Here is a 24,905-nt window from a genome sequence, read left to right as displayed (position 1 = left end):
AATCTGGTTTTAGACAACAACACTCCACCAAAACATGCTGATGATACTCAGATCTATCTTTCCTCTCCTAATCTCAACCCAGAGCTTCTAACTCGTGTCTCTTCCTGCCTCACACACTCGCATTCAAGATTTTGCAAGGGCTGCCCCCCTTCTCTGGAATTCGCTCCCTCAAACTTTCTCCCAATCTCTCTGCCTTCAAGAGATCTCTAAAAACGCATTTATTTAGAGAAGCTTACCCTAATCTAGTTTAACATAACCTTAGTGTGCTGCTAAAAGCAATAACCTGTGCCCCACCTTTCACAACTCTGGTCATGCCCATTCCCACACCTTGTGTCTCAACCCTTTCTCCTTGTACATTGTAAGCTCTTTTGGGCAAGGCTCTCTTCACCTTTTGTATCGGTTATTGATTGCTTTATATGTTACTCTGTACGTCCAATGTATGAAACTTAATTATTGTACAGCGCTGCAGAATATGTTGGCACTTTATAAATAAATGTTAATAATAATAATAATAATAATACATAAACTGTTAGTTTAAATGAAAAGACATCAGACCTGGACACGACATTTAAACGCATGGGATTTTATATCTGAGTTTGGGATTTGGCTGAATCTTTTTCGAAAGGATTCGGTATTTGGTCAAATCCAAAAACTCTGCATTTGGTGCCTAGCTAAAAGTGAAGCAAGCGCTGCATATTTTTTTAGATTACACAGAAACATATTTAGAAAGCTGTGCGATAGCAATGACGCATGGCACCCAGTATAAGATCTATTTATATTTATGCACAGGTATAACAGTTTAAAATTTCAAGTTTAAAAGAGGTGATAGCGGGGGAGCAGCTATGTAAAAACCAATATTGAGCACCGCTGTTTCTTACACCACTTGTAACACTAGATATTGTTCCGCGCCTGAAGTTATACCACTGAATTCAATGGGTTACGCCAAGTCTTAGCTAGTGTCAAATAACGGCACAATTGTCACAATTCCTGCCATTAGTTCTTTGTAATGGACAATTTCCACTACTGCAAAGTATGGCATTAATTCATACATAAGGACTACAACAGAGCTTTATAGATATGTTATTTTTATAGCACTTTTTACACTGCTTTTTTTTTTGATAAAACATTTTATGCAGCTTTATAAATATGTCATGACATTGTCTTCATGTTTACACTGGGAGAAGAAGCAGCAATATTAAACGGAAACATACTGTGCTAAAAAGCAGCATGAATACACAGAGAACTTCCAATCTGTTTTTGGATAATACTTTTATTATATTGATTATTCCTGTAATCTACATCCAACGGCAGCTGAATGTTTTATTATCTAACATTTGTGTGGTGTTTTTCTGGCACGACAGACACAGCCTTTCTTTACTGAGACTTATCAGTAATGTACTGACTAATTATGGAGTTTGATCAGCAGGACGGCAGGCAGTCTCTCGCAGTTCTTTTGTTAAACAAGGTGCCACCTGCAGTGGCCAGAAAATAGTGGAATAGTCAGGCTAAGGATTCAAATACATTCAAATACACTTAAGGGCAAAGTTAGCAATAATCAGAAACCACTCAATGGTTCTCAAGTACATAACTCGCATTTTTTTACCTTAGTTATTTACCTTAGTATTTTCTCACAGTTATTAATTTATTTTCTTTGCCTGTAAGACACAACAATATCTTCTTTAGTTGTGCAAGGTCCTCATAGGCTTCAGTTACATTAAAGTCCACAAAATTCTTTGGATTAAAAGACACATAAAATTGATAAATTTTATAAGTCTCGCTTCGTGGGACAAAGGTTTTATAGGTAGAACTATTAGAGGATGTTTAAAGCATTGTTCTAAACATTCTAGAAAAACTAATTATTACACATGGTTATAATATGTAGTTTATAACTAGAGAATTTGCTCTCACAAAGAGACTTTAATGGAAGAACTCTCCTGCAAGTTTAGAGAGATTCTGCCATGATTTTTATGGAGTACTTTTTATTTCTGAATTACATTGTTTTCATAGCAAATAATTCACTCTACTATTTAAAATGTAATTCTTGAAACAAATGTATTTTTTTCAAGTTGTAATATTGATGTGTGGGCAGCCATCTCAGTGCATTGTGCCTGAGTCTGAGCTTTCAGTAGGAGCCAGCGCTACGCATTAGAACTGCTTTTGGGTAATCTATTGTTTCTTCTACTCCCATATAACTGGAGGAGTCCCAAGCCAGACTTGGATTTCTTACTATTGAGTGCTATTCTCATACCTACTGGGAGCTGCTGTCTTGCTCCCTCCCCATTGTTCTGCTGATCGGCTGCTGGGAGGTGGTGATATCACTCCAACTTGCAGCACAGCAGTAAAGTGTGACTGAAGTTTATCAGAGCACAGGTCACAAGACTGTGGCACCCTGAGAAAGGAAAAATATGGCTAGCCCCATGTGAAGTTTCAAAATTAAATATAAAATAATCTGTTTGCAATTTTTAAAATGGATCTTCAATACAGAAGTCTATTAACTCACAAAAACATGTTTTCCCATTACAGTATTCCTTTAAGGCCTTTGCGTGCATGTGTTTTTGAATGTATACATTGCTGCAATACACTGGGGACACATAATATTAGCAAAATAGGCTACATTTTGTTCTACCTAATTTAATCTGCTGAATCATTTAAGGGAATTTTAAAGCAAATGTTTCTTGTAAGAATATTCTATTTAAATTTACAGTGAAATATGAAAATAATGCTTGGCCTCTTTGGTCTCCCTGGGTAAGTCTAGATGCAATAATTCAGTTCATTTCATGACTTAATTACGAACACATGTTCTAGGTGTACCCACAATAGAGCTTACTTTCTATAATACCACCACAAAAGTGGTCGCCCTCAAAATATCATGTGCCAATGCCTTACTTATAGATTACTATGCTCTACGGGGCAAGGACCTCCATCCTCTTGTGTCTTTGACTCTTATCTTATTACAATTGTATCTTTTACTTATTTGTGCTTATTGTAATACTTTGTATTTATCTATTTTAATACCCCTGTTTATATTAATGTATTCTACTGTACAGCGCAGCGTATATAAGTAGTGCTTTATACATAAAGTTATACATACATATACATACATACATACATACATACTTACACATTGGTAAACTGTGTTTAATGCCATTTTTTCCTTAGTAATTCTTTTCTAACTTACTTTGGTTTCAAATTCCTGCACTTCCAGAACACAAAAGCAAATAGAAATAGAAAATACAGCTGTAAATAAATAACATATCTTAATACCTTAATATCCTATAGGCAGACAATACAATCACATACTAATCGTATTTTCTAACTTACTTTGGTTTCAAATTCCTGCACTTCCAGAACACAAAAGCAAATAGAAATAGAAAATACAGCTGTATTGTTTGAAAATAACATATGATATCCTATAGGCAGACAATACAATCACATACTAATCGTATTACAAACTTAAGATTGTAATTGTAATCACAACCTTAAAATTGTAATATATTTTCTCCCTTGCTAAGAAGTCATCCGGGCCGTTCTTGAAGCTACCTAATACATCTGCCAGCACGACTGATTCAGGGAGAAAATTCTACAACTTCACAACTCTCACTGTACAAAACCCTTTCCGAATATTAAGATAGAACCACCTTTCAAGTAGTATGTGCTTTCAGGAATCCTAAATAGAAAATTGCCATTTTAAGAATTAAGGGCCTAGGTTTCACATAGGATTCACAGTGCACACAAACAAGCCAATGCACACATACATGCTAGGCCACATCAACCAATTAATGGACAGAGTTCTGCCTTTTGCTCCCACACTACTTCCTGTTACAGTTAGAGCTGGCCATACAAGCACCGATAATATCATACGAAACCTCGCTTTGCACGATATTCATTGCGTGTATGGCAAGTCAGCGAGGTGACCGATATCGCAGGAGGCTCCTGATATTGGTTGACTCGCTGATTGGGCGGGTTAGAAGATTTTTATTGAGCGCCATTGAAGGCGCCCAAGCAAAATCTAAGTTCAGGGCTGAATCGTCAGAAAGAGGTAGAAATACTATAGTTTCTACCTTTATATCTGACGATTTAGCCCTGAACGTCAGTGGAGGGTTGGAACGATCTTTCGTGCGACTGATGGTCGCACAAAAGATCGAAAATCACCACGTGTGTGGCCAGCTTTAGAGCTGCATTATTTCCTGTCAGGTGATCTCTGAGGGAACACACAGCCCATCACTAAATGGTGGATCAAGGTAGGATGTAAAAGGGCAATATTTACTGATATTTACTATATATATATATATATATTCCAGTATGGCAAGATTCTTTAATAGGTCACTTAACATAATATAAACTATCTGTTGGTTAAGTATTCATTCTGGGGGTATAGATTACCTTTAATGACATACAAAATTCCCACAAAGCTCAGCCACTCATATAAAGCAATAACCTGTGCACCATTTTGTCCCACTGTGCTCCAAAAAGCTTTTGCAGTACAGCAGTAAAGTTAGCACTACCAATGTGCACTTTTGCTAAAATCCCCATATCCTGTACCAGTACAATATGAGTACCTACCAAAGTCTTGTAAAATAAAAATTTCTTTAAAAAAAAAGAACAAAATGTTTTTTTAATGGACACATGCAGTGAATTTTCATAAGCATACAGATGTTTTCCTAGACATATCCTATATCAAACAGTTTCACAGTTACCACATTTACTTAATGTGGCAATTTACTTAATCCAGGAGACAGAAGAATTAGGTCACTGAAGAAATGTCATTTCATTAGAACCAGAGAATGCTTCTCTGGGGAAACATAAGGCTGAACCACCAGGCCCAAATTACTTTAGGTATGGTTGCCAAATTCACATTGGATATAGAGTGCACACCAGGTCCTTATTTTAATCTTTATTGCAATTTCTCTCAAGATTTCTCACTAAAGACTTTTTTAATTAACAGCATTAAATGTGAATCCATTTCTTCTTCAAGGCTATCTTTAGCAGAATAGTATCTGCTCGTACATTTTGTGATGATCTTATAATCTGTACAATCCTTCTAAAATACCAAAGAAAAATTCATGTATCTCTGGATTTCCATGTTTTAGCAATAGTAGAGTCAATAAAAGGTATAAATCCATGATTTTATTAGTCACTTTGGAAATAATTATACACACAGAAATTACTGATATTTTTGAGACTGAATTCAAATATGATGAATTGTTTTCAATGTATATTTTCGAACAGGTAAATGTCACACCCTTATGCCTTGCTGATGGGGTAGGTTGCTGAGAGATGGGCTACAGCACTACTACTACCATAGGTATCAGCCTCTTGATAGGTTACTGTATTCAAGCACTTTTTGGCAGGTGCAGTGCCCTGGTTTAATTACTCCATGTTTATGGAGTTTTTACATTCATAAATGTAAATACAAGCAGATTCACAGTTACAATAGAGGTCTGTGCAAGAGTATACAAAGATCAGCTGACAACAATTTGTCCAACAGAATTCGAGTACAAGGCAATACCTGTGCTGGCATACTCCAATTTTATGGTACCTCATTGTACACATAAGGCACAAATTCAAAGGCTATGGCACATGGAGTTGAGCATTTACAAATGATAAGGCAACCCATTAGGTTCAACCAGTTGCTTACATACAGTAAATGCTAGTTTTTAGAAGATCAAAAGGAAGTTAACCAATTTCAGCCTTATGTAGAGACCTATTGTTGAAAAAATAAATGTTTCAAAACCATATTGTGAAAAGATTATACTTGCAGTGGTACATGACATGGAACTGTGTTGTCAATACTAATTATGACATGGCAGTGTCATATAGAGAAATATTACTGCTGGCCCTTTACCAAGGTCAGTCTGAGGAGTATCCCCTTGTAAATGGACATTAATCAGGACATTAATCAGGTCTTCATGTCCAGCTGTTATATATTCTGAATATTCACATCGCATTAGAAGTTTTTGAATTAATTTGGGATTCTAGGCTAAAAAAATTGTTCTCAAGTACAACAGGAATTTGTTTAAATTGTTAATGAGGTACTATAGAATGTCTTCTCTGAGGTTACAGGAATTTACATGGAATGAAAGAGGTTTTCTTTGTGGAAACCAGATATAGTACCATAGAATCAGATACTGGTGTTTTGGAAATAGCCTCTGTTTCTGAATTAGTAACCCACTCTTTATTCACATAAAAGGCTTTTGAGCAAAGTCAGCAGTTATAAAAAGTGCTACAATCTTGACAAGAATGCATGATGAAACATTGTTACCAGATATTATATCAATCTGTTATGTTTCCTTGCCTTAGTATTCACTCCCATTCCCCAAACTTGTATCCCAACCCCACTTATATCCTGTTCTGAAGTTTTATTTGATATCCCTATTTGCTCTACAATAGATAACTAATGTCTTGTATATAAAGGGTCATTGATGCAAGGTGTAAAAACATATCTGGTAACTCCTCAACTTGAGTATGCAGTGCGCTTTTGAGCTCCAGTACTTAAGAAAGATATTAATGATCTGAAAAGAGTGCAAAGACGTGCAACTTAACCGTTTAGTTTTGACTAAAATTGTCTATATAAACAAACTGCTGTTTTATACAACAGATTCAGCAACATTTCTAGCATAAATATTGGACATTTTGTTCTACGGAACCATTTAAACCAAGATGTCAAGATATGTTTGAGGCTCTCCAGCTTTTCTGAACTCCCAGGATCCCAAAAGGCAGTTAGTGAGTATTGGAAACTGTGATTCATAGCAAGTGGAAGGATTCAAGTTTGACAGGATGGTTTAAAATATAATCTTTAGAAAAATTAAGTAACAGTTTACCACCTGTCTAGGGTAAACAAAAATCTATTTACTGCATACATATTACACATGGTTTTCTACGTGTAACAGTATAGCTACTGTCAGACATAAACATGAACTAAGTAATATAAAAAGTTTATTTGTGGTATATGAAGCAAACAAAACTAAAGCCAATTCAAGCATCTCTGTTTCTTTTGTATGTGGTAAAAAGCAAACAATTGAAAAGCAGAGATACAAAATCTAGAGGGATTCCAAGCAGTTCAATGTTTTTTCCAAGTTAACACATTTTTGACCATCAGAATAGTCTTAAGGAAATTGACACATTGAAACATTTTCTGCTTTGATCAATGTGTGACTTTGTCAGGATTTGTTTAACTGCTTTGAGTAACTGAACTTCATTATGTACTGTGGAGTGTTAAAGCTCAGTGAAAGCAATCAGCTCTAACACCCCACCAAACTATTAAACTATTATTATTACATATTTATAAAGTGCCAACATGTTCCACAGCACTGTACATTAAATAAAACAGAAATAGAGAGCTCTGTGTAACAGATAACTAAATGAATATCAATTGGGGTAAAAATAATTATTTTTATAAACAAATTAGCATTAACCTGCAAAATTTTTATTTAATCAGAAGATTTGCCCCTGAATCTCAAAAATAAATGCATACAATACTCCACTGGAGTTTTCCTCATTTATTACTTGTGGCAAGTCAATCTTTCTTTTTAGCTTTTGGGCAGAACTGTCTCAGGCAACATGACCTTCACCATCTGCAGCGACTTCATTATTGTTTTGATAGGAGACACTATGCCAGGCAGGTCTTAGGAACGCCAGTGTTCCAATGCACAACCTGAGCCTCACAAAGGAAACAGGTTTTCCCATAGAAAAAAAAGAAGGCAAAGAAGGGTGTTTTGATCTCCCCAAAGAATGGCAAAAGTCAAAATACACAATGTTCCAATTGTGAAACGCAGTTTATGAACAGGGATTTACAACATTCTACATAATGTTGATAATATATGTATTTAGCTCCTGTTTCATGGTACAGGTATGGGACCCATTATCCAGAATGCTCGGGACCAAGGGTATTCCGGATAAGGGGTCTTTCCGTAATTTGGATCTCAATACCTTAAGTCTACTAAAAAATCAATAAAACATTAATTAAACCCAATAGGATTGTTTTTCATCCAATAAGGATTAATTATATCTTAGTTGGGATCAATTACAAGGTTCTGTTTTATTTCTACATAGAAAAAGGAAATCAGTTTTAAAATTCTGAATTATTTGATTAAAATGGAGTCTATGGGAGACGGGCATTCCGTAATTCGGAGCTTTCTGGATAACGGGTTTCCGGATAAGGGGTCCGATACCTGTATCATGAATGGTATTCATTTTTATAATAGTAAATCTGCTGTAAATGATGTTAAAATTATGAGATTGCCTACCTTTAACAGTTGTTGTGCCTCAAAAGTAAGGTTTAAAATACAATAAGTTCTGTAACTCCTCTTTAGAAATGGCTGACCATTAGTTTCAATCAGAAGAGATTTTTATATTATATTTTCAGAAGCAAGAGGATGCTTTCACTTTAAAGGAACAGTAACACCAAAAAAATGAAAGTGTTTTACAGTAATTAAAATATAATGTATAGTTGCCCGTCACTAGTACAACGGGTGCCTTTGCTTCGCAAACTTTATTATAGTTTATATAAACAAGTTAATATCTGTTATGTACTCTGTATCCTGTGCTTGAGCGGCTGCCCCCATGGCTACAGACAGCTTGTTTATATAAACAATAGTAGTGCTTCTGAAGCAAACATGCCAATTTTAACACTGCATTATATTACCCTTCTTTTAAAACACTTTCATTTTGAGATTTTACTGTTTATTTAAAATAAGGATTAAAGTATATATGCATATCAGTCTTACAGCAAAGGATGGTTATCTAGCTATGCAAAGTGTAGCTTTCTGTCCTCAAGTGCTATGGTTGCAACCAGACTAAAAGAAGGCATGCACATATGGCAAATATTTATTTACATCACTTGATGGCTTACGTTCTCTATTTTGTCATTACCCTCTAAACCAGGGGTCCCCAACCTTTCTTACTCTTCAGCCACAGCCAAATGTAAAAAGACTTTAAGAGCAACACAAGCACCATAAAAGTTCATGGAGGTGCCAAATAAGGGCTTAGATTGACTATTTGGTAGTAAATCTTGTTTTTATTCAAAAATAACTACCTGGTTTGGGGGCACTGAGAGCAACATCCAAGCGAGCAACATGTTGCCCCCGAGCCACTGGTTGGGGTCACAGCTCATAGCTGTGACCCCATTGGTCATAGCACCAAACAGTGCCAAACTTCCTGCTGTAGATGGTTATTTTGTTTATATGGTGATGCACTCATATTATGTAAAAAAGAACTTGCAGTCTAAGGGAACCTTTGTTTTATAACTTGGTTTACTGTTCTACACTTTTTAGTTTTATGATGTATTCTCTCGTATAAGCGATGAAGGTAAGAATTTTCTACTTTTGAACATAGCGCTGTACTTCTTTTAATCTTCTTTCCAATTTTGGATTTTATATGAAATGGTGATAAAACTTTGAAAATGTCAGCATATTAAACAATATATATTCATACACAAAAAAAATATATTGTTTTTTTAGTGGGCAAAGAGTTAAGGAACATTGGAAAAACTGAAGAAAGAATGTTGCAAGCTCCAAACAGTTTCTGGTAGAGAAAAAAAAATCCCTTTTCAGTGATAATTTTACACTTCATTTTAAATGGCTTTAAAATTATGTGTTCTACATCTATATTAGTGCTGTAAGATGTAGTCCCTATCGCAATGCTTGTCCTTAAGATTCACTGTCATTAGTTTCAACTAGGTATGAATGAGTGTTAATCTAAAACACTTAATGAACTAAAAATAGGAGCTCCACAAATAAAAAGAACTGGCAGCATTTAATCATAATTAGGCAATTTCCTGCAAATTAAGGGGGACAAATTGCTTCTCAAATTACCACCAGAACAGTTAGCCCAAGATGTCATTTTATAGCTCTAGTTTATTAAAAAATCCTAATCAAATGTTCTCTATTATAGAATTGTGGAAAGATTACAGATGCTCATTCTAAGTATTTCTAACCAAGTAAAAACAATGTCTTTATAGAATGTAAAATAAATGAATCCCCCCACAACCCACCGTTTGTCTTATACAGTATTTCATTACTTATAGAAAGGTCACTTGTATTAGACAGAGAGATAAAGGACAAAATAAATATATTTGTATAAATACTAATAAGAAAGGTTTTACCCAAGACATAAGATGGGATCCTTAGACTTAACAATCAAAACAGTAAGATATAAAGGAAAAAAGAAGGCCCCCAGAATTGAAGTGCACCAATTCTGCATACATACTATTATGATAGCCTTGACTGGGATCACCAAGACATCCAGTAAAAGAAATTGGTATGTAAAGTGCAGGAATATATAACCATAAAGTGTTTTATACACATGCATAATAATATAGGAAATATATCAAAATAATACAACGTCTATTTATATCTAAAATCACATCTAGCCCTAAGGCGTTCAAGAGTTCATGGGGAAAAAAGCTCTGTGGAAATAAGTGACTTGAAAAAATGTAAATAAATAAACGAATATAAGAATAGTGGGCCAACACCCTATCTAGAATGTCATCTGGGGATATGCCAATACACCCCTTAAGTACTGCAGATAAAAAGGAGCTCCAGTTGATCAATCTCTCTTCAATGAGCCAAAACATATAACAGCTCTCTACTTATGGCGGGCCTTCCACAGCTACAAGCTCATCATGTGCTCCTATACCAGTCTCTTCACACCCCCACACCTGCTGCCATTGGGTAAACTATGATACTGACACACGTTTCACTTTCGCTTGCTCAACACTTACTGGAGGTCAATAACAAATACTGACAAATGTCAAGATGAACATAACTTTCAGGTCACTGAGCTGAATTTTATAGGAAGAAGAATTCCATAAAATCTCCTATTTGGAAACTAGGCTTGAGGGCTTGTTGACTGTGTTCTGATGTCAACCACCCTGCCTGTTATAGGCAGATTTTTACAATGACAAAGAGCACAGACACAGATGTAAAGGCGCCTCCTTAAAATGTGCAGCTAGTATATATAGATATTTGTTCAGATGGCTCATAATATTCCAGTAAGTCCCTTTGCTGTTGGAAATAGTATTGTTACATTTTATGCTGTAATGCACCACTCACGTTTGCAAAGGACTTGATTTGCTTTAGGGAACCAGGTTAAAGTCAGGAGAGCTAAACCTGTCGTTGCCCAATGATGACTGCAACCTCCGTTGCCAACGGCAAATCACTTTTAAAGACAGCAAAACAATAGTACCCCAGCCTATACATAAGCTAGACAATGCTGAGGTTTGAAATACAACAACCTTTTGTCTACAGAATCATAAGTAATTTTGTCTTTTGTTTAGTGGAATGTTTTATAACGTACCATGCTTTTGCTATAAGACTGAATTTCCATATAAATAGTAATACGTATTTTAAAGTGGAAGTATCATCTTGCTTTGGAAAATATGTTACAAAGATCTCTGCTGATATAAAGTAGTGGTCAGCTATTTCTGAAAATGCATTTTCCAAAAGTTGTAGTAGTTGGCTTCTTGTTTAAATTAGTAGAGATACAATAGATCAGGAGTTACCCATCCTTCTCAGAACCTATTTGTACTGTAGCAACTTAGAATCTTAGAATATGTTGATGCTCTTATTCCGCATATAAGCAGAAGAAGGTACCAATAAAAAAACCACCACTGAAAACTTAAAGAAAGAGATGGAATATCAGCTTGTAGTATTACACTGAAGATGAAGAACAAAGCCAAAATGACACTGGAGTGGCTGAGGAACAAAAGAGTAACTGCAGCAAATGCCAAATAACAAATTTAATGATTTCAAAATTGCTATCCATAAAATGAACCATTTTGTAAAAACAATTGAACAAGGAATGCAATATCTAGTTGTGGTAATATTGTGGTAATATTTCCTTTCTTTCAGTGCGCTGCATCTGTCTTACTACATCTCCACATCTTAATAGCAACTTATTTTCTCAAGGCTTTTAAAATATATCTGATAAGCAAGGAATTATGTATACTTTCATTTTATTTTCTATCATCAAATATTTTGAAACTGTGCTCTATCACTGGAAGCTACTGCCCAAATGCCTGCACTTTTGTACCTTGTCCTGCCATATGGCAAAAATACAAGAACAAAAAAAAATCTCTTTATCCAACAAGATAAAATAATAACATTAAAGTGATTATATGCAATGGAAGTTTAAAGTGCAGACATGCATTGTGTAAGTCAATATGCCTTCATAGATAAAATACACAACTGAGAATGCAGCATTTATGAGAACAAAGACTATGCTTGGAGATATGCCTGGATCAGAAGAGGGAATGCCAGTGATGTCAGTATGAATCTGGATGTTGCCTAAGATGGACCCAACCTTTGCCCCTCTAAACTGACATTGCCTCTATCAAACTACAAAAATGAAAAAAATAAAATGGAATTCTTATTTTACAGTCAATCGCCCTCTACTGTCAAACTATAAACCAAGAAACTGTCATGTAAATCAAATCAAAATTAGTGGTTCAGTCCCTGTTGGCCATAATGTTTCAGCTGTCATTATGTCATTATTAGCACAAGAATATCAAACGTTCTCTAGCTCTGTACTGCAAATATTAGCTTTTAACCCATGGTTATTTATGATATGAATTCAAAGAGTTTGTGGTTTAGCAGTAACTTGACCAAAAGTAGTACTGAGAAGGAATTTCAAATTTAGTTTTTCTTGCTGTGTTTGTTGAATTATTTAAGGCTGCATATTTTAACAAGTCTGTCTTGCAAAACCCCAGATAATAAAGACTCCACTTTACTTTTATTTACAGAAACATTTTGGTGGTTGCTTTTTTAACAACAACTATTTTCACAAGGAATATGTATGTATAAAATGGTACAGCCAAATATATACAATAATGGTATACTTCTTGTATAAAACACAATGCATGCCTCTGTGTGTCCTGGGGACTATACATGTTGTGTGCTTGCACACAAAAAGCAGAGGAGTTGAGGATGCAGAAATATAAAGAATGGCCTAGCAGAATGGCCAGTGGTTCAGAGGTGAGAGAGAAATTACATTTCAAGTACAGACCTGGCATTGGAGACCAAGAAACAAAATCTTTTGTCTGTACAGTATATACACACACACAGATATACAGCTGAAGCAAAGACAACATACTATAGTAACTTACAAAAAGATAGTCACAAATGTATTTAGAACACAATATTAGAGTAAAGGTAGCCATACACAGGCAGATTGAAGCTGCCGATTCAGCCCTTCAGATGATTTCACCATCTTATCTGCCTGTATATGTGGTTCTCCACCAGGCCTAATGAAGTCTATGGTGTACTTTTTATTTCTAAATTACACTGTTTACATAGCAACTAATTCACCGATCAATTTAAAAAGTTTAAAATCAACAGAAAAATGTATTATTTTTTTTGTAATATTGGTGTGTAGGCAGCCATCTCAGTGCATTGTGCCTGATTCTAACCTTTTAGAAAGAGACAGTGCTACACATTAGAGCTGCTTTCAGATAACCTATTGTTTCTCCTACTCCCATGTAACTGGAGGAGTCCCAAGCTGGACTTGGATTTCTTACTATTGAGTGCTATTCTGATATCTACTGGGAGCTGCTATCTTGCTACCTTCCCACTGTTCTGCTGACCGGCTTCTGGAAGGGAAAGAGAGGGGGTGATATCACTTCAACTTGCAGTAAAGTGTCACTGAAGTTTATCAGAGCACAGGTCACATGGCTATGGTACCCTAGGAAAAGAAGAATATGGCTAGCCCCATGTGAAATTTCAAAATTAAATATTAAAAAATCTGTTTGTGCTTTTGAAAAATGTACATTCTTTTAAGCAAACTGTTTAGTAACTTCTTAGTAACTTAGTAACCACCTCAATACAAGCCTTCATGTTTAACATAAATATGTATTCCTGGTTTAACCATTCCCAATCATTCTGGGTAATATTCACTTTGGTAGAAAAAAACGTCGATCCTGGGGCTGCTGCCTCCTGAAGCAGCATCCCCGATGCTGCCCCCTCTCTCCCGCTCCATGATTACAACTTTAGCGTCAGAGATGGTCCAGAGGGGGCAGCACTTTAATAGTGCTCTCTGCCCAAGCAGAGCTAAATTTTCATTTTAAAAATTAAGGTTACCAGTTGCCACCTCTGGTAACTGGCCACTCCCTGCCAAAAAGCAGAGTTGCATTGCTCCTCAAGGTAAACATGGCTTAAGAGTATAATGGTTTTGAATATTAGTTATGGATCCCCTTTGACCATTGTTAATAAAAACATTTTTCCAGCAGCAGTGTCCTGTAATCCCACATAGATTTGACATGATAAGCAATATCAAATGCAAACATGGATCTTCTGCAGGCTGATGACATTAATGACATTACCTGATTCTTATTTTGTCTGTAAGAGGGAAATTAGACTGCACTCTAGTTACAGACACTGCTCTTTTTACAACATTGTGAAACATCTGCCTTTTTTTTAAGACATAAGTAACAAAACCATAAAGTTGATGGAGGTACACAAAGGAGACAGTAGGCATGTAATATTTAAGTATTCTGTTTGGTGCCCTATGTAATAAAGGTAAACCCTGAGGCAAGAATTTAATACAAGATAGGAGAATTAGTGGATCAAGTTTACTGTGTATAATCCATATATCTGTGCATTTTATCTGCACAGTCAGTGAATCAGTTTAGGTAAACACATTTATTTAGATATCAGTCTTTTTAATTATAATAGCCTTTAAAGTATGTGTTTTGCTTTTTTTCTAAACTCATGGGATTGCAAGCGTTAGAATCATATAAAACAGGCTGGGCAACCTTATTCCATAAAACAACCTTAAGAATAAAGGCAAAAAATGAAAGACAAGTTCCCATCCCTGCAAGAAGATTAAAGAATACAGATTCTGGAGATGAGTAATGTACCAAGTCATTATTAATAGGGCAGTACAATAAAAATGCAAGCAGGCATTCTAATAAGATTTTCCTCCATATAGCTCTTAGTCATAGATAAGGCATGTTTGATGCTAGCAATAAATATATAATTCTTTGATTCTAATTGTTCATAGTAGACCCACAAGGGCTGATAAAACTTCATCTATGAACTATCTCTCTCTCTCTCTCTCTCTCTCTCTCTCTCTCTCTCTCTCTCTCTCTCTCTCTCTCTCTCTCTCTCTCTCTCTCTCTCTCTCTCTCTCTCTCTCTCTCTCTCTCTCTCTCTCTCTCTCTCTCTCTCTCTCTCTCTCTCTCTCTCTCTCTCTCTCTCTCTCTCTCTCTCTATATATATATATATATATATATATATATATATATATAAGGACAGAGAGCCGCACACATACACAAGGACTTAACAATAAAGTGAAAAAAATTTATTGAAATTTTTTTTTTCACTTTATTGTTAAGTCCTTGTGTGTGCGGCTCTCTGTCCTTATATGTCCTTATTTTGGCCAGCACCCAAGGCATTTAAACCTCTATAGGGTGTGCTCCACTCTTCCTTGTATTTATATATTTATATTGGTAGGACCAGCACTCTTGTATTAAAACAAAATGTTTTTATTTCACGTATCATCTATGTCCAGCTTTCAGTCTACGCTAGGTCCACATTTATGAATCTTTAATAATGTGGACCAAAACGTTGGACACAAGTGATGTGTAAAATAATGACATTTTTTTGTTTTAAGTTCAATATAAGAGACACTGGTCCTTACTAAACATATACGTTTTTTGACTGTGCACCTTGACAGAACAAATACCTTCTAGGTGCAATGTGAATAACCTCATTTACATGTATGATATACATATATGGCCCAAAAATTACACTAGTTACACCCTAGACTGTGTTTGTAAAGAAGCATGAACAGTTCCTTCTTTGTATAGCACTGCATATAGTAATGTAATGCTGAAAGAAATTAACGTGAGGCTTTTGTTTAACATTATGCTTTCTTATAATTTACACCTTGCTACATTTATACTAACATACACATATAAATAACCTATATTTCAAGGTATCTTTATGGTCCCCTTGATATGACACCACTAAAAAGATTATTGGCAAATCAAGTGTTTATGTCCTTCTCCTGTGAGTGATAATTTTTTCTAACTATATTATCAGTTGTCACTGATTGTTGAAGAATGAATTCCCAGCAAGCAATGGTTAGCAACCCCAGCAAGATGTATAAGAATATCCTTCAGCTAATGCTCTTATACATGCACCTTCCCTGCAGAAAAATAAAAATATTTTGGCAGTCTTGACATTTTATGTAAATTGGTCGTGTACATTAAAATAATCTATAAAATAGTCAGTTCCTATAAACTTGCTTGTTACCTTTATAGCCAATGCAGACGGAAAATCTTGGCAGCACAGCATTCTATAAGCATGGTTCCATCTATGGGCAGATGTAACAACTCAGTGGAATGCCCTGCCAAGTGCTAGGATTGCTGCTACCTGCTGTGATACTAAAGCCTCCAGATGTGGCTCTCAAATCCAACTGCAAAAGTGCCATGCCATGGTTTGTACATGTAAAAGTTTTCAGAATATTCACAATAGTTTCGGGAAAATGTAATTAATCCTTACAGTATATATTTAACCACATTATATTTCCATGCAAATAAGCTTCAAGTATTTATACAGGTGATTTTAGGTGTAAAAAGGCACAAAAAAATTTGTGAAATACTGGTATTACTTTCAGTGTTAGTCTGGTATAAAAACTCATGTTTAAATAAATACTGATTAGCATGTTACAATGGATTAAATCAGCAATTATAATACATCCACCTACAGTAAATGAAATATATCTAATACCCAAGGAGCACAGGTACAAGTAAGGGATCTGTTATCTGGTAACCCATGAAAGGCCGTGTGCCGTAGACTCCATTTTAAGCAAATAATCCTCATTTTTAAAGTTGATTTCCTTTTTCTCTGTAATAATAAAACAGTACTTTGTACTTGATCCCAACTAAGATATAATTAACCCTTACTGGTGGCAAAACAATCTTTTTGGGTTTATTTAATGCTTAAATAATTTTTTTAGTAGCCTTAAGGTATGGGGATCCAAATTATGAAAAGATACCTTATCTGGAAACGTCCTGGGCATTCTGGATAACAGGTCCTATACCCGTATCAACACTATTATGTTCTTCATGAATTGAAGTAACTAAAGGCTTTAGATGCCAAATCTGCCAAGGGGAACAATCAGCAGGCTTGAGTTTATGTAATAAAAAGGGTAAAGGCTGCTACTGGTCTAATAGCAACCAATCAGCAGGTAGCATTTACTGGTCACTTGTTTAAAAGCAAATATCTTATTGTTACTGCACCTGGGCAAACTCTGTGCCTTTTATGTCATAGAAATACAATTTACATTTACTACCAATGAATCTGTCTAAAATGTTGCATGGAAATCTGAATCATTTATCATAGACTGATAATCGAAAAGGTCTATATTACCTCAATGAGCTTTCTTTCATATGAGTTTGCAAGTTCTTCATTGTCTACCACAGATTTTACTTCTGGTAGGTTCTCCCCATCAATATTCCTTAGGTTTGGAACTAAAGAACAAAAATAAATGATTTAGACGAGTACTGATTAAAGCAAGATAAGACACAGTTAATAAGTATAATGGCACCATATGAGACCTATTTTAAATCGATTTTCTGTTTATAATACTTAAAGGGGATTTCCAGCTAAAAACAGTTTTGTAAATGAGAGAAAATGTGATTACAAGCAACTTTTCAAAAAAAGGGTGCCCTGGCATCTGTGCCCTAATGGCCTGCAGTAGGGTCTTAACCAGCAAAACTGCCCAACTGAATCAACACATATTAAAGGAATTTTCTTTGGAACCAACATTCTGGCATATTTTTTGTAAAAAACTTCAGCATCCATTGTGGGAATATTACTAATGTCTTCTGATCTGGTGAAAGCCCATGAAAACCATTTTTAAGGCAAAGTCAGAGCACAAAATGATTTCAAAACGTTTTTAATGGGATTTCAGAAATATTTTGCTACTTCAATGAAATGATTCATCATCAACTATTTTACTTTGCCTCTAACATCAGTTTAGTGGATTATAAGCCACTGTTACATTGATACAATAAAAAGGGACCTTATCCTGAATGTAGCTTGTCCCCCTTTTAACAGTTACACTTGTTTTGTTGTGAATTGAACTTTTTACCTGTGCATTTGTTCCAATTTGCTGGAACTTGGTTCCAAATGGTACCTCTGCATTCTGCTCAGAAATAGTTAATTTAATGTATATTATATTTTAAAGTCTGTTTAGTCGGGGCTATCTAGGGGGCTGCTTTATCAAAAATGAACTGAGGAATTCAGATGGATTTAAACTTCCAAAGAAAATAGTCTTTAAATTAAACTTGCATAGAATCCTTAACTAATACTTTGAGAGATGCGTGAATCTGTACCATTTCAGTTTGCTGAAAAATTTGTTTAGGGGCAAAAAGTTGGAAAATACATTTTTTTTAGCCTGGGGCCAAGTCTGTAGTGTTTAAAAGAACATTTTTTACATTTGTTTGCAGGGAAACAGAGTTTAATGTTCAAGGCATCCAGTGATGGAACATTATTAAAAAAATGGTAAATGTGCACAGACACAAAATAGAAAAATACAATACAAATTAATACATTAATTAGACAGAAAACAAATGGTTCTGACAGATAACATTTGTTTCTGTCCGAACCATTATTTTCCAACTTAAACTGAAATAACTGTCATTTGGTTGATTCATTTGTCCTGTTATCTAACCTTAAGAAAGAAAAGAAAAGAAAGGAAAGGGAGAGGAAAGGAAAAGAAAGGAAAGGGAAAGGAAGGAAGAATAACTAAGTGTCATTTGGTTAATTGATTTGTCCTGTTATCTAACCTGAATAAAGAAAAATAAGAAAGGAGTCAATATGGCATCTAATAATCAGGTAGTGTTATAACATTTCAGGCTGCAATGAGGCAAAATAAATAGGTACACCTTTTTTGGCTCTAGAAATATGGCTTTCAATCACCTTTTGCTACAGAAATGTGCACAGTGCACAGAGTTCAGATATGCATGAACCTCTAGGGCACATTTTTCCTTTAATTGTTTCACCTGCAGCTAGCAAAGCTAATCACTGATTAGCTGCGTTGGGTAACTGCCCAGGAGTTCCAGTGGCACTTAATATACACATGAACTTTTTTATCTTCCCAGGCTGCTAGTATACAAGGAAGGAGGAGATGCTGCTCCTTCAGAGTGAGAGATGTATGTCCCCTATTGCGTGACAAGGGAGTCTGATTTGGCCTGAAACTGAGTGAAGGGTAAATCCCTTTTTCTTAAGAGACTTTGTTGGTTTAAAGGGAAACCTTGTTGAACATAAATATCACAAATGAGGAGATATTTTGAAGAATAAAATACAAAGATGAAGGCATTGATGCTATGGACTGGCCCACTCGTTCCCGAGACCTGAATCCAATTGAGCACATCTGGGACATCATGTCTCGCTCCATCCACCAACGCCACATTGGATGCTTTAGTCCAGGTCTGGGAGAAGATCCCTCAGGAGACCATCCGTCACCTCATCAGGAGCATGTTCAGGCATTGTAGGGAGGTCATACAGGCAGGTGGAGGCCACACACACTACTGAGCCTAATTTTGACTTGTTTTAAGGACATTACATCAAAGTTGGATCAGCCTGTAGTGTTTTCCACTTTAATTTTGAGTGTGACTCCAAATCCAGATCTCCATGGGTTGATAAATTTGATTTCCATTGGTAATTTTTGTGTGACTTTGTTGTCAGCACATTCAACTATGTAAAGAACAAAGTATTTAATAAGAATATTTCAGTTATTCATTCATCAATATTTGAGCAGTGTATTTCTTGCACTTACATCAAAACAAATAAACGCTCTACTGAGAAGCCTCTGTATAAACATCCCCCTTCCCCAGCTACAACCTGTTACTTCTGTTTTTCATATTATCAGTACCTATACGTGCCATTATATTAACATGCAGTTGGTACGCATTGCAACACAATTATATTGGCATACAGGTTAATCAAATCCTCATTCTTTCTCCTAGACAACTGGAATAATTATATTTTCTCAGCTACAGCTGGCTACCTGACTACTGATTATCTTGTAGATCCATTCACCAACACCACCAGCAAGAGCAGATTTCTTCACTCCTCTACAGAAGCACATAACACCCAGCTCAACAAAACTCAAAAGCAGCCTCGTCTGCTTCCCTTATTCCTAATTTTATATAAAATCTGTGCATGTACTCTAGAGTGTGCCATGAATAAATGGCAAAATAGAGATGCAGAGGCCATAGTCTTATAAAAGATGTTTAAATATTAAACAAATAAAGTTTTAAAGGTCACAAAGTAATACAACTTTGCAGTATAACCTTTATTACTAATGTTCTATTATGCCCGAAATTGCTCACAACAAGACAGACATTACAAAATATGGAAAAGGACAGCTGATGTGCCTCTCCAGTGGGAAATGAACTGGTCTGAAACACAAATTGCAATAACATAACCTAAAACATACTTCAAAAATAATCATAAAGTAATAAAAACACAAATGTTTTTGTCCCAGTACATTTTTCTATTTCCTTTTTTCTTTTTAGAGAAGAAACAGTGTATAAGCATATGTAGGGTAGGTAACAATCGTGACTGAAGTTATATCTGCACTACCTTTGTTGGTAAATATGAAATGGAATATCCTAAATATAGCTGCAGTAATATATAAAACACATACTTTGATAAATCAGCCAATTTCCCCTCAGAGGTGAGCCAGGAGACATCACCACCACAGAGAACCACAGGAGATCTATTATCCGGAAACCCGTTATCCAGAAAGTTCAATTTTAATAAAATAATTTAAATTTTGAACTGCTTAACCCATCATTTGCACTGCTCTGGATTAGTGCCTGCCTATTCTCTGTACCTGAAAGCTAAAACTGCTTCTTTGCTTCATTGTGGACTCTAGTTTAATTAAACCTGCCTTTTTTTATTTATATGTGCTACAATAAAGCTGATTTCGGTCTTCAAATTAATTTCAACCCTGCAATCAGGTTTTGCTTCCTCCTTGGTCCCTATTTCAAACACCTGGACCAGTGGTCCCTAAGACTCTGTTGTAGCCCCTGGTCATGACAGCAGCAAGTATTAAGACACACAGAAGAAATGCAGCCAATAAAGGTTTTTACAAATGGTCCTATTAGCTCCTATGTAAATTTTACAGTGAATTCATAAGTGGTGTCCCACAAAAATCAACTGAAGCTGAAAAATATATATAAAAGGGATACTCAACATGTAACTTTCTGAACAGAACTTTGGCCTTCACTGGTCATCAACAAACGTTTGGCTGTCTGTGGCATTTGTAGGTTGTAAACTATATTGCTGTCTAGCAGAGTAAAGTTGGAGGGGGAACCTCACAAAAAAGGATGCACAAAGAATCTAGAACTTTTTAGTGTTCTTTCAAAAGGGGCACATGGGAAAAAAAGGCAGGGCCGGAACTAGGGCTAGGCAGAAGAGGCAGCTGCCTAGGGCGCAACGATTAGGGGGCGCCAGGCAGGAGTCCTACCCCTAGTCCTCTTTTTTTGCCATTGCCCCCGCTGCTTGTCATTAGCGGTTGGGGAAATGACCCGTGGCGCATCTGCGCCAAAGAAGTTGCCTAGGGCCCCCGGTCGGCTTGGCCCGCCCCTGAAAAAAGGCCAGGCAAATCTAACTAACAAACTTTTCTATTCATCTTTTCAGTAATTTAGTCCCCTTTAGGCACTTTTAAAGCAAACAAGTTAGCTACCAACCAGCCCTTCAGAAAACCAAGTTAAGCAGATACCTGTCATTGACTTCTATTGGTCAGCATCTATAGATATAATAAACTGAATGTGCTTTTTACTGTCTGATGAGATGCCTCTGGTAAGAAAATCAGTATAGCAGAATTAACACATTTCATGCTTTAAACACAGCAGTATGGTGACACTCTAGAACTCCAACAATCAACTTCTTTCCAAGAGATGTGACACAGGAAGTTTTGATAAGACAGCTACAGAATTTCAGGAAGATTTTGAAGTACTTTCTCACAGACACGAGTATTGTATTATTTATTGCAATGGAGAAAGACTCTCTGAAGAGTTATATCAAAGAATTCGACTGAGACAAGGATACTAAACACAAGCAAACAAAGTACATCAAAAAGAAGCCAACGAGGAAAAAAACCCCGCACAAGCAGGACGTAGAAAGGCCATAGAAACTCTCATTCCAATAATACAATCCAGGCTGCAAGTAAAAATCTTGTTGTTTTGTTATGTTTGTAGATAAGGTAGAGACTGAACTAAATAGAAAGCCACAGCTTACAAATGAAAGTTGCATGATGAGGTTATTAACACAACAGATATGGCAAGATTATTTTGTGTACTGTAAATACAATGTGAGAAACTTTGCCATGAAAAAAGTGTAAAATGCCCCTTCCACTCCTGTTCTTTCCTGTATTGAATAAACTCAAAGCCAAGGCTTTACATCTTGTTCTCCCTAATAAAACCTGCCCCTGGAAACATGAGACTGTAGTTTCCTATCAGGTAGGACATAAGGTACAATATATTAATTGTACTTCTGCCTCAATACTTTTATGTCAAATGTGATATATCTATTTATGACATGTTGCCCACGTTTATCACATCCTGTACAAACATCACTACAAATATGGATGTCGGGGGTGAAGGTGTTAAGTGAAAACAGTATCCAAGCAGACCAGACAGTCCTTACAAACTGCACAGAGCAACAGAGCCGGGAGCACATCCAAAAGCTACCAACGCAAATGCCTGCGCTGCCAAATGGCCAGATGCTCCTTGAAGAAAAGTCTTTTTTCACAATTCTTTATCTGAAAACTGGGGATTAGTGCTGTTCCTGCACAGGAATAAATAAATTAAGAAGCCAAATGGGGCAGGTTTATGTGTGTTGATACCTAAGCAAATAGAGATAAATTTAGGCTGTCTCTCTTAAACATTATCGTGTTTATTAACTTTAAAAAAGATGCAGTCTGTATAATTTTACTTCAAATACAAATCGGTTAAAGGCTTTTATTAACACTTTACCTTTTTAGGGTTGATATTCTTTTTTTCCTCAGCTGAAGCCTAGTAAGCTTACTAAATCCAAAGACAAATTATCATGGGTAGCAATCAAATTCCTAAAACAACCATGCAGAGTTACTGTATTGATCAGTACACTGACTGCTATAAATATGTGTACAGATATCAACATAGGTTTAAAGTGCAGTTGCCAATAGAAGCCAATCAGCATCTTTAAACAGTTTACCACCAGTTAAAAAAAGAAGAGAGCTGAATGGTTGCTATGTGTTACAGCACTGATGCAATGTAGCACTACAGTATATTAGTAAAATCAGCTCATATGTGTAAATTTGACTTTTTTAAAATGTGTGATGAATCAGTCATAAGAGGTCTAAAGATAATGGGCTATTTGTTGAATGTACAATATTATTCTTTCTAAATCTGTTTCTGGATAATGTATGTATGTATGTATATCTTTATTTATAAAGCGCTACTTATGTACACAACACTGTACAGTAGAATACATTAATACAAACAGGGTGTTAATAAGATAATAGATAAATACAAAGTATAACAATATATACAGATAAATACAGCTGCAATAAGTTAAGAGTCGACACAAGAGGAAGGAGGTCCCTGCCCCGTAGAGCTTACAATCTATATAGAGAACTACTCATTGTGTAAAAACTATAGGAGTTATATATAAAGACCCCATATGCAAATACAAATGCATTACGGGACACCCCACTTAGAGTTTATTTTAAAAACTCTTTCATCCAGGGTCTAGTAGCTATGCTAGGTGCAGAGAGCAAAATCAACATGTGCAAGGCAGCCATGTCCTTACATTTGTCAGGCAATACTAGAAAGAGCTCCACTGTGGCCAGAAGGGAATAGAGATGCCTAAGTGCCACCCCCATCTTTCATGAATACAGTGCTGCTGAATGTAGGCATCACTGTAATTATGAAGAGTACATAAGGCTCTATGCTCCAAAATGGGAGCAGGGCAGAGTTTAAAAGGCAAAAATCATGGTACCCAGTCAGGCACATGAAGGTTTGTTAATTACATCAAAATACACCTTCTGGATAGAAAATAATAAATATTACATTAGTAAATAATACGTCCACGCTGGTAGCAGAGTTTGTACTTGGCTCTTTGCATTTGTACATAACCCCTTAGGAACTAGAGACCAAAACATACGCATTTGTTTGTGAGATGTACCCACTGTTACTGACATGTTCCTTTCACACCTGGACTACCACTCACAGAATGGTTCTGCCAGGTACAAGGATTGTATAGAGTAAAACCCCATTTTACGTTTCCCAGAGGATGGAATCAATATGGTGTAATTTCAATTGAAACATAAAATCTGGGGGGTGGGGGGGGGGAGACACTACTACACTGCATGAACTTTGGAAAAATGTTAAATCAGGGTATGTAAATTGGGGTTCTACTGTATTTTAAAAAAGAGAGGGACACTATCTATGAGGTTTGATTGGTAAAGTCACATTCCTTCCCTGAGCAGTCTACCTAAATTAGCATTATTAGCTTCCTTTTTACCTCTCCTTTGGCCACAGTTCTACTATGTCTGTAAAAAAAAAGATAGAACCTTTAATGTACAATCTATTACCTATTGGATCTGATCTGAAAATGTCCTAGTGGATCAGAATAATTCTGTGTGTGTAGAATATTCATTAAACATGCACACTAAAACCATACATAAGCATGTTCTAGTATAGTGAATTTCATTAAAGAGGATGTTTCAATTTAATGAAGGTACTGTAGGTTTTCCTATGTTTAATGCAAATTTAAGTCCATTGGATGTTCACGTTAGTATCTGCACAAGAAATTCCAGTCAAATTTGTCTGCCAGTACTCTATTGCATGTCAAGATCAAGCTTCAAGTACATGACAAGTACATGACAATTATGCCACGATGGCTAGT

At 35.9% G+C, this 24,905-nt stretch overlaps 1 protein-coding gene across 1 annotated transcript in view; it reads right to left on the bottom strand.

Moving 5' to 3' along the window:
• Positions 1–24,905, bottom strand: part of snx29 (sorting nexin 29) — a 270,710-nt gene that overhangs the window by 153,693 nt on the left and 92,112 nt on the right. The window contains exon 15 of the mRNA XM_002937686.5: positions 17,370–17,470. Coding sequence (XP_002937732.4) covers positions 17,370–17,470 — 101 coding nt within the window. The remainder of the gene's footprint in view (positions 1–17,369; positions 17,471–24,905) is intronic.

The sequence above is a fragment of the Xenopus tropicalis genome, chromosome 9, assembly GCF_000004195.4.
Source record: "Xenopus tropicalis strain Nigerian chromosome 9, UCB_Xtro_10.0, whole genome shotgun sequence".
Lineage (NCBI taxonomy): Eukaryota > Metazoa > Chordata > Amphibia > Anura > Pipidae > Xenopus > Xenopus tropicalis.
Note: the sequence above shows the minus strand (reverse complement) of the source record. Positions and strands in the feature narration are given on the sequence as shown.